Consider the following 11,558-nt stretch of genomic DNA (forward strand, 5'->3'; position numbering starts at 1 on the left):
CAGATCTGAATATGAATCATGCTGTTCTGATTGGAATTTGGAATGCAACAATGCAAAAATAAAGTTTGCAAACACTGCAAGTGTTTGTGTTGTTTCTGACCAAAGTGCCATCTGATCTACCTGTAAAACAACCAGAAACAGTTTACTTTTTTCGTGATATTTAGGGGTGCGCCTGAGAACAAACCAAAATATATACTGTATCTCCTTTACTAACTAAGCTGCAAAAACAGTGGAAACCCAACAGGAGTATGCAGTTTTGAGAAATATGTTTCGAGAGGGTCTGTGGGTGTGTCATTTGAGCCGAATACAGTTCGGTTGGTTATCTGCAGTTTAATTGCAGCTTTGGTGCTGTAATTTGTCATTTTGTGCTAGTAGTTTGTTCATGTGTCATTGTGTCCTTCCTCACAGAGGCACCTCCAATGATGAGATGTGTAACTTCTACATCATGTACTACATGGACAACAGCCATGCTGTGCCTTACATGAACTGTGGAGATGACGGCAGTAGTGAGCTGTTCAGAAACATCCCTTCTGAGGCCAATATTCCCATCCCGGTCAGTCCAGACCACATGATGTCCATGAAGCATGAGTCAGCTCCTCATAAAGGTACCATCCAAAAATAGACGGTTGAAGATTTTACACTATGAGTGGGCAGTATGACTGAAGTCTTATACCATGGGATGAATGCATTACTTTTAGGGATAATCCAGTGAAACCAGAATCCAGTTAATATTTTGCAAATGAAATATACTTGATTTTGTTGTTGTTGTTTTTTCTTATTTCTTTCTTGATTTCCACAGATGTTGTGGAGCTGCAGGAGCCCAAGAGAGAAGAGGAAGTTCTGGATCAGGGTAAGATGTTTAAAAATACTCAAGATAATCAAGACTGAAACACACAATCACTGTGCTTGAATGACCATTGCAAATCTCCATTTGACAGACACAGTGGCTGAATGACATTCTTTTATTGTGAAAAACACAGTGGTTTAACAGTCAAACTGTAGTACAACTCATAAATAGAGGCTCATAGACATGAGGGTGTCAGATAAGGGAGATGTCCAAATGGAACAAAAAAATCAAACAGGATATGAGTGGCATGAGCCTTGATAAAATGTTAAACACTTCACACATTATATGATTCATTAGTGACATGAATAACTTTAAAGAAAGGGATATTATGGAAACCAAACAAAAAACCGCCATCATCTACTACTCCATGTAGCTGTCAATGAAAATCAGCTGTGTGCGTTGACATGTTTATCGAAGATTTTTTAAGACATAAAAAAATCACGTTTTCTTTCATCGTTTAGCTTGTAAGTTAATTCTGCAACTGTTTGATTATGAATGCACTAGTGCATGACAGCCTTTACAGAAACACATCAACGCCTTTGACGTTAAAGGGGTCATCAGATGCAAATTTCACTTTTACGTGTTGTTTGTACATAAATGTGTGTTGGCAGTGTGTGTTACACAACCACCCTATAATCATAAAAATCCACCCAGTGTTTTTTTTTTTTTTTGATCCCTATAAATAATATCCCCTTTCTCAAATCATTAGCATTTAAAGAGACATGCAACAAAACGGGTTGCTGTGAAGTTAGCTGTTTTTGACAGGGTAAAAAGGGTGTTGTTTTACACTACCATTGAGAAAATTTTAACCAAAGTATGTTATAAATTTTTTGATTAAGACCCTAAAGCATCATATCAATTTGTGGAAAATGGGCATCTGATGACCCCTTTAAGAGTTGTGAAACTTGTGAAATGTCTCTCACCAAACATTGTACTGTTTGTGAACATCACATTTCGAGTACCTGATCACGTTAGTTTGGGATTGTATGTATCTTTGCTACATTTTAGCATGGATAACTTGTCAATAAGTCACAAAACTGTTATTAAACAGTCAAAAGATTATTTTCACTCTGGTCAGCTTTCAGATAAACTCAGTATAAATACACATTGCTGTTCCTGAAGTTATTAGATATGTTATCACCAAAACCCTGTTTTTCATCAGTTAAACAGGTGAACAGATAACTACTAATCCACCACAATTCAAACATAAGACTGCATTCGAAGCGTTTTGCCATTTACCAACAGTTTTTAATGCATGTATGACCCCTTTAAGAGTTGTGAAACTTGTGAAATGTCTCTCACCAAACATTGTACTGTTTGTGAACATCACATTTCGAGTACCTGATCACGTTAGTTTGGGATTGTATGTATCTTTGCTACATTTTAGCATGGATAACTTGTCAATAAATCACAAAACTGTTATTAAACAGTCAAAGATTATTTTCGCTCTGGTCAGCTTTCAGATAAACTCATTATAAATACACATTGTTGTTCCTGAAGTTATTAGATATGTTATCACCAAAACCCTGTTTTTTATCAGTTAAACAGGTGAACAGATAACTACTAATCCACCACAATTCAAACATAAGACTGCATTCGAAGAGTTTTGCCATTTACCAACAGTTTTTAATGCATGTATGGTGGGAGGCATTGATGCAATGCCAGCAGTGGGCATAAGTGTTAAAGTAAAGCAAATGTTTCATTCACATCATCAAAGACAGGGATTAAACACAGTTATGACTGTGTGGGGAAAATATCACCATAACTTGACCTCAGGGAAAATAATTATATATTGAAAATAATAAGTCATGACCCATTTACCCATCTTGAACCTGCTGAGAGCTCGCTGGCACATCTCAGAGATTTCTCTGCATGAATTAAAAACAGAATCTGTTAGCATCTCATTTTTGCACAAATTTAATCCCAAGACTGCTTATATTTAGCTTCATAACAAATGTATATACCTTCCTAGGGGAAGGCTAGGCTATGAATCCTATTTATGCTTATAAAATGGCTGTGCATAGTGTTGGATTGTTCCTTTCCATATTGTGGTTTTTTATAAAAAATATTTACAGAATAGATTTATGAATGTTATGTATTAGCACAGCTCCCTGTGGAGACAGAACAGTGACGGAATTTTGCCTATGCATTACTCACTTCCCAAACCACCTCCACAATACTTTTGGCATTGTTTTAAATGCATAGAGTCCAAACATGATTGAAAACGATAGACCTATCATGCATGCTTTCATTTGTATGGATTGTTGTACTACAAACAGCTTGTCAATAATAATACTTATTTCTCAAAATAAGTATGGTTTTGTTACATTGGAATTGTTCAAGGATTGTATACTTTTTGTGTAGAGACTTGGCTATATTTGTTTAAGCCACAGCTGTTGCATGGCCAGTAAAATACCTTGCTGCATCTTGAAGTTTTTTATGGCCACTCTGACCTGAACCTTGGTGTCACAGTCTTCAGCGGGTGTGCCCAGGAAGGCCACCAGATGTCACTGTTTTCTGTGAGCACATGGCTTGTGTTGTGTTTGTCTGGTGCCATGTGCTCTCTCCTGTCTATTGTCTTGCCCCACCCATCTTGTTACCTCATTATTGTTTAAGTTGTTCCACCCGTGTCTCCCTCGCTAGCCTCCACATTTGGTTTCCTATTTATTCTCCTGGTGTCTGTAATCCTGTGCTGATCCGTCGTTTTTCATTGTGTGTGTTATGTCTGCATGTAGTGCAGTTCCTAGCCTGCCTGTCTGTTTTTCCCCCTCGGGGTTGTTTTAGTTTGTTTTTGTTTCATTTTATTATTAAAGAAAGAACCATTCATCCTGCACTTGAGTCCTCGCTTCATCTCTCCACACGCACCGTGACACTTGGGGTGCAAGTCAAGATGGGTTGAAAGGCAGTTAGTTAATAAGAAACAATATTTGGACCAATGAGAAATCTTTTCCAGTGGTAATGGGATCTTCTTCTTGCTCTGTAGGAGGTGTCTGGCAGTTGTCTTAGAAGACTTAGAATAAAATCTTATCAAACATTTCACCACTGGCAGTCAGAGAAGGGCCTTGCTGCTAACTACACTGTTGGCCCTTACCGTATATATATATTTTTGACCAGTAATCGTTCTAAATTAGTGTAAAATCTCATTTGGTAATGCTTATTGATTATGGAAAATCAGAGTGGATTTGATTCTGAGCTGGTGAAAAGAAATTACCAACAGAGTGGTGACATCACATCGTCAGATAAAACAAAACATCAACCAGCACTTCATTAAAAAGCGTCACGGTCGCACTAAATCTCATATAGCAGCAGAAGGCATTTTACAATTGCCTTGCAATGAAAAGAGCTTTTCTCAATTAAAGTGCTGTTTCTAGAGCCTACACAGAGGCGCAGCACAATGGTTTTTAAAGGGATGCATCAGGTGTATCCTTCACATCTTCTAATCACCCACAATCCTTTGCACACAGTCCCTATTCACAGAAAAATGGCAGAAAAACTATTCAGCACCGAACTGGCTCAAGTTCATCATGAAATGGTAAGGAGTCATCAGAAGAGAAGTTGACAACAGTGGTACAGAAACCTGGGCAATGCTTCAGGGATTTGCTTATGATTTCAGAGACCTTTGTGTGTGACAGAAGCCAGACTTTAAAGAGAAAAACCTGGTATATAGGAAATTAAACAGCAGGAATTTATCAGGGGTACTATCACCAAAGTAGAGCAGCTAATAAATGCTGGTTCTGTGGTGAAGAAGTACTGTTTGAAAGTACAAGGGAGAAATGCCAAAAACAAAGACACATTTAAGGTAGAATCACTATAAGATGGACCTACTGTACAAAGCCAGAATATCATCTATGAAAGTTGCCTGTTTGGACAATCAGAGGTTTCTGTTTGATATAATATTTCACCAGGCCTTAGAGAAAGACAGTCATTGATGCTTATCCAATGTCACCGATCTATGAGACACTGGAGTCCCAGATGGTGCTGGCTGGTTCAGCACACTAAACTTGTTAGCTTACTGTCAGGTAGGGAGCTGCTCATGTTCTGAAAGTTTGGGGTCACTTAGAAATCTCACATTGTTCATGAAAACATACATCAAATAATTGTTTTTTCTTTCGTCAAAGAATCTTCTATCTGTAGATCTTTGACATTCTATTCATCAATTCTTTCAGGTAATCTGAGGAAATGTCATCCCATCTCCCACAAGCAGTTGCCACCTCAGTGCTATTCTATTAATTAATAAGTTGAAGGTGTCCCACTTTACATTAGGTGGCCTTGACTACTATGTACTTACATCAAAAAATAAGTACAGTGTACTTACTGTGTTCATATTGCAAGATTAGCATGTTACTAACATGATGTTAACATGATTAACAAATTACTAGCATGGTTAACAAAGTTACTAGCATGATTTTAGCATGATTAGCATGTTGCTAGCATTTTTCTAACATGTTTAACATGCTACTAGCATGATTAGCATGTTGCTAGCATGTTGTTATCATGATTAGCAAGATACTAGCATGATTAACAAGTTGCTAGCATTTTGTTAGCATGTTTCTAGCATGATTAACATGTTACTAGCATGTTGTTAGCATGATTAGCAAGTCACTAGCATGTTGCTAACATGTTTCTAGCATGATTAACATGTTACTATTATGTTCTTAGCATGTTTCTATCATAATTAGCATGTTACTAACATGGTGTTAGCATTATTAGCAAATTATTAGCATGGTTAACAATTTACTAACATGTTTCTAGTATGATTAGCGTGTTATTAGCATGTTGTTAACATGAACAGTAAGTTACTAGCATATCTCTAGCATGATTAGCATGTTACTAGCATGTTGTTAGCATGATTAGCAAGTTACTAGCATGATTCTAGCATGATTAGCATGTTGCTAGCATGGTTCTAGCATGATTAACGTATACGTATATGTGTAATTATAAATGTAATTACAGAAATGAATTACAGATGTAATTACATGCAGGTATTTTTTAAAATAGAAGTACAATGTCAAAACATGTGTGTACTGTACACAATAAGTGCATTGTACCAAATGATTAATTTAAAGGGGACATAACACACACAGTTTCACCCAATCTCATGTTAATCTTGAGTACCTATAGAGTAGTACTGCATCCTTCATATCTCCAAAAAGTCTTTAGTTTTATCATATTTATAAAAGAAAGATACAGCTTTACGATTCTCTCCGGAAACAGCCGAGCTTCTCGAGGCACGCTGTAGGCAGAGCTAAAGAGTGACGAGCACTTGGGCGCCGAATGCCAACAAAACATGTTACTAGCATGTTGTTAGCATGATTAGCAAGTTACTAGCATGATTCTAGCATGATTAGCATGTTGCTAGCATGGTTCTAGCATGATTAACGTATACGTATATGTGTAATTATAAATGTAATTACAGAAATGAATTACAGATGTAATTACATGCAGGTATTTTTTAAAATAGAAGTACAATGTCAAAACATGTGTGTACTGTACACAATAAGTGCATTGTACCAAATGATTAATTTAAAGGGGACATAACACACACAGTTTCACCCAATCTCATGTTAATCTTGAGTACCTATAGAGTAGTACTGCATCCTTCATATCTCCAAAAAGTCTTTAGTTTTATCATATTTATAAAAGAAAGATACAGCTTTACGATTCAAACAACTCTGAATGCATGAAACAGCATTGTACCCCCCCCTTTAAATATAAGTACATAGTAGTAGTTAAAGCCACCTAACATTGTTGCCATTTAATCATAATTCAATATAGGGATCGTAACATGGCAGTCTGTCTCAGGGTTGAGTTTAAACATATGTGCCCTCTCTCCCAGTTTGAGCCATGATCCTCAAAATATATGTGCCTGGCATCATAACATATTGTCATTAGAAAGCAGGCATCTGTCAGCGGATCTGTCTATGTGCAGATATATTAGGGATCTGCTGAAGAGCGTGAAGCATTGATCATTGTAGCCAATAGTGCTGTGTTCGATACATCGATACGACGATGTATCGTCACAGAGATCTGACGATACGAGTATCGATACAGCTGGCCCTGTATCGATATTGTGGCACGTGCGCTGCAGTGGACCGTGCTTAATTTGAATACAAGAACACCGTTTAAAACGGAGTAGAAAAGTGCAAGGTTTCTAAAAAATAATGGATAGAGCATAATATATAGGCTACAACAAGGTTTAATCTGGCCGCAGAGGAACACAACCGGGATTGCCTGATATGAAGAGACGTAATCCCCGAAACAGAGCTTCGCACTTCCGCAATACGGAAATATCTGCTAAGTGTGCTACTTATCTTTGTCAACCTGGCAACCCTGTGCTCAAGCGCTCTCTCTCCACTGCTTGCTTTCTGAAAACACTGGTTAGCTTGCAGTTTAGCGATCTCCAGCGTGGCAGCGCTAAAAAGTTTGTCTAAACGCTAAAAAGAATGTCTATGCGCGCAGTGTGATCTGACTAAATGTGTGCGTGAGGTAGCCTACGGTGAATACAGTGCATTAGTTTAGAACTCTTCTAATTTTACGTAGAGAGTGTGTTGATTTGTGCAATGATAACCTACCAGCAATGTTACGATGAACAGTTATGGAGGCCCTTCATAATGCAGAGGTCAACTGCCTGCTCTGCCAATAGTTAGCAGTATGCAGTGTTTAATAAACAGCTGTTTTACTAAATTCTTCTGAGGTGAAATTCAGTGCGTATCGTGGCCTATGTATCGTGATACGTATCGTATCGTGACTTTGCTGGTGATACACAGCCCTAGTAGCCAATCACAGTCATATCTGTTGAGCGCGTGAACACAATGGCCAATCAGTGCTGTTTAAGAATCCGCTTAACAGCACTCAAATGTTAGCGGGAAATGGACGTTTTTTAAATTTCAGTACCGACTGGTACTTTTGACAACACTACTGCACATACCCTGTAGATGGGCATGACATAAGTTTCAAATTTGGATATAATCTTTTCAGGCTTGATAAATGATGTGCAGCCTTTTTATTTTGCGTGACCGTGAGGATGCCAGAACACTAAAACAGCCAGTCAGCGTTATCAGAATAGATGTACTGCGTGGGACCAGGCTTTTATGTTGCACAGTCTGCCGATTACACAAGATCTCACTTGGGCATGTCATACAATCTGCTAAGCAACAATTGTAAAGGACAGACAAAAATATCACAGTATATACCCAGCAATCGAGTATATCAAATACTTATAACACCACCAGCACAGCCTTCTTTCCTCCACTCCAAATGACTTTCTCACTTTTCTATTCACACCACCATTCCTCTTTTGTCTTTCCGCTTCTCCTCCTCTGTTTCCTCCTGTGCAGGTGACCTCTATTCCCTTCTCTCTAAACTGCTGGGGGAGAGGGAGGACGCTGTCCACATGCATAAGTACAGCCCCGCAGAGGCGGCCCGAACCCAGACACGTCTGATGGCAGAGATTGATAGCATAATGCAAAAAAAAACCCTGGGCTGGCCACGTTTAGGCTACAAAACAAAAGAGGATGCAATTCTGGCGAGGGACAGAGTGCACAAGTTTCATCAGTTAGAGTCCACTGCCAGCCCCTCAAGGAGCAGGACTGTACCCGCCAGACAGCCGACCACAGGGGTGGCTCAGAGGGACCAACCAGGTGGGTTTCGGCCTCGTTTTTTTACCCCAACAAAAAGCAAGGACATAAATGTTTCAAGTATCTCTATCAAGTGCTGTGTGGATGTTGAGCTTTCAACACATAGGCCACAGTGTCAACTGAGACATGAGTTTGTCTACCACATATCCATTTGTTTTCCATTTGAAGCCTGTTTCCGCCCATCTCACTGCTGTCATTTATACTTTGGGTTGCAGAGAGTGTTTGCTTAATGTGTAATATTATAGCATGTGGTTTTAACAATTCTCTAATATGGAACATGAGAATTTCCTATAGAATAGATTTCAAGATGCATCAAAAGCTTTCGTCCTGTTGGTCAAAAAATCACCCCTGCGAGTTATTTTTGGTCGGTTTTGGAGAGAAAGATTGTAAGGAGTACACAACAAGTGTTATATTCAGACCCTTCATTTTTCACATTTTCATGTTGCGCAATTCAGACTCTTAACTCTACTTCGCAGCAATTACGGCTTCAAGTCTTTTCTGGTATGAAGTGAGAAGCTTTGCACACCTGGATTTGCAGATTTTCTGCCATTTTTCTGTTTAGATCCTTTTAAACTCTGTCAGGTTGTGTGGTGAGCATCAGTGGGCAGCCATATTCAAGTTTTTATTAGGTTCATGTCCAGGCTCTGACTGGGACACTGGGATTCTGCTTGGGATTCTGAGTTGTAGCCACTCTGTCATCGTCTGGGTTGTGTGTTTAGGGTCATTGTCCTGTTGGATAGTGAACCTTTAGCTCAATCTGAGGTTCTGAGTGTTCTGGACCAGAGTTGGGTAGATTACTTAGAAATTGTAGTCCGTTTCTGATTCCAAGTTACATGACAGAAATTGTAGTTAGTACCGTAATCCATTACATTACACATTTTAGGTAATATAAGCTGACTACTTTCTGATTACTTTTAGATTACTTTTTTGACCTATCTCGTTTATCACATTGAGGCTAATCTTGTACCATATTGATATAAAAATACAAAGAGTAAGAAAATACATTTCATTCATTGTAATTAATAACATGAACTGCATTAAACATTATATTACGTCAAGGTTTGCCAAACTGGGGTTCATAAAGGAACTGCAGGGGTTTTGTGAGTTTAATGAAAGCCCAATAATTAATGAAATTATAAAAATTTTAACTTAAAATAAGTCATTTTAGAATAACATCAGTCAAAATACAACACTTGCTAAAAAAAAATTATATTTTATTTGTTCGCCTGCATGTCATGTGACCATAACTAACGTCAGAGAACCATGAACATGCAAATGTGATGCTTAATTATTAAATATTTATTTTAAAATCTCAGGGGTATTTCAGGTAAATATATTAGGGAAAAGAGGTTCAGCTGACAAAGTTTGGGAATGCCTGCATTACATGTAAATAAGAAATAATGTGAATTTGTACATTTTAATGTGTTTAAAAGACAAAAGCTTTACAAAGACACAGTGATGGATGGTTAAATAACCTACTGAGTGATAATTCAAATAAAAATGTATGTGTTCATCAGTAGTTGAAGCAGTGTTCAAACACTTCTTTAAACTGAAATGATATTTATAAATCAGTGGTCAAATGTTGTGTAGTCACCTGATTGACTGATCTTTGTGTGAATGTCCAACAAAGTCCAACAAACAGCTGTAGGCTGTTTTAGAAAGGAATATTTAAAATATGAAAAAGTGGAATTAGGAAGAATCAATAAATTATGAATCATTTATTGCCATTGTGTGAATAATATGTATTTAATAAAAAAGTAACTGTAGTCTGATTATGAGTATTCTAAAAATGTAATTTAATGTATTTACCAGTACTTAATTTTTGGAATCTGATTACATAATCCAGATTGCATGTAATCAGTTACTACCCAGCTCTGTTCTGGACCCAGTTTTCCTTAAGAATATCTTTATATTTTGCTGTGTGCAGCCTTGCTTCCAAACTGACAGTGCTTTCCACATTTCACTGCTGAGGTGGCATTGTGCCAGTGATGAGCGGTGTCTGGTTTTCCTGCACACATGAATTGGAATTGATAAGCCCAGAGAATCAAGTTTAGATACTAGTCTAGAGTCCTTTAGGTGCTTTTTTTCCAAGTAGGCTTTCATGTGTCTTTACTGAGCAGAGGCTTTCGTCTGGCTACTCTGCTATAAAGCCCAGATCAGTGGAGTGTCGCAGTGACGGTTGTCCTTCTATAAGTTTCTCCCATTTCCACACATGATCTCTGGAGCTCAACCAGAGTTTTCTTACCAACTGCTCTGTTTGGCCAGGCCAACACGGTCTGTGCCTCAACACAGTCTGTCTCTGAGGTCTGCAGGCAATTCCTGTGACCTCACGGCTTGGGCTGTTTTTCAGTCAGAAGGCTTCATCCTAAGTAACGCTGCATATCTCAGCAGTCGCGTCAACATGCACCGTCGAAGGCCATCTCAGTTTGAAGGGTCCTTGGAAGGCAGCCTTTGTTTCACATCCTTCACTTGGCATAGTTTAAAGGCATATTTTAAATCCTTCCGTCCTTGAAACACCCACAATCCTTTGTACATATTCCAATTCACGAAAAAGAAAAATGAGGCAGCAATTTGCTCCCTAGAGTTCTTGATGAAATGCCAGACAAAAAAATTTTTCGGAGATGAATGCCTTGTTTTCTTTTGTTGTGTTGAGACCACACATGGTTGTCATTTACTGTGTTGCATTAATATAAAGTCAGATAGAATAAAGAAGTTTTTTTTTCAAAATATATTTTTTTATAGTATTTTCTAGGGCTGCCCCCTAATAATCGACTGACCGTTAGTCGACAAGAAGAGGCTTGGTCGACCAAAATTGTATTAGTCGCAGAAAAAAAATTAAAGAGGTCTCGCAGTCCGTGATGGACAGAACGTAATGGTTGGTCTGTGTGGTAATCATAGACTGTATAAAAACATGGACGTAGTGTCCGTGACGTCACCCTTAGATTTCTGAAGCTCAAAATTGGGCGGAGGCGGCCGTCGCCATCTTGGCAGCGCGTCACCGCGCGTCACTCCCAGATAATCGAAAATGGGCAAAGAGGCGGGAGCAGGTTGCTGAAGCCACGCCCACCTAGCTC

The 11,558-nt window shown here is 38.4% G+C and overlaps 1 protein-coding gene across 1 annotated transcript in view; it reads left to right on the forward strand.

The window, feature by feature from the left end:
* Positions 1-11,558, forward strand: part of LOC107715844 (peptidyl-glycine alpha-amidating monooxygenase B-like) — a 50,474-nt gene that overhangs the window by 24,591 nt on the left and 14,325 nt on the right. The window contains exons 16-18 of the mRNA XM_016522056.1: positions 341-605; positions 800-850; positions 8,185-8,487. Of these exons, the coding sequence (XP_016377542.1) occupies positions 341-605; positions 800-850; positions 8,185-8,487 (619 nt within the window). The remainder of the gene's footprint in view (positions 1-340; positions 606-799; positions 851-8,184; positions 8,488-11,558) is intronic.

The sequence above is a fragment of the Sinocyclocheilus rhinocerous genome, unplaced genomic scaffold (assembly GCF_001515625.1).
Source record: "Sinocyclocheilus rhinocerous isolate Xijiao unplaced genomic scaffold, SAMN03320098_v1.1 scaffold178, whole genome shotgun sequence".
Classification (NCBI taxonomy): domain Eukaryota; kingdom Metazoa; phylum Chordata; class Actinopteri; order Cypriniformes; family Cyprinidae; genus Sinocyclocheilus; species Sinocyclocheilus rhinocerous.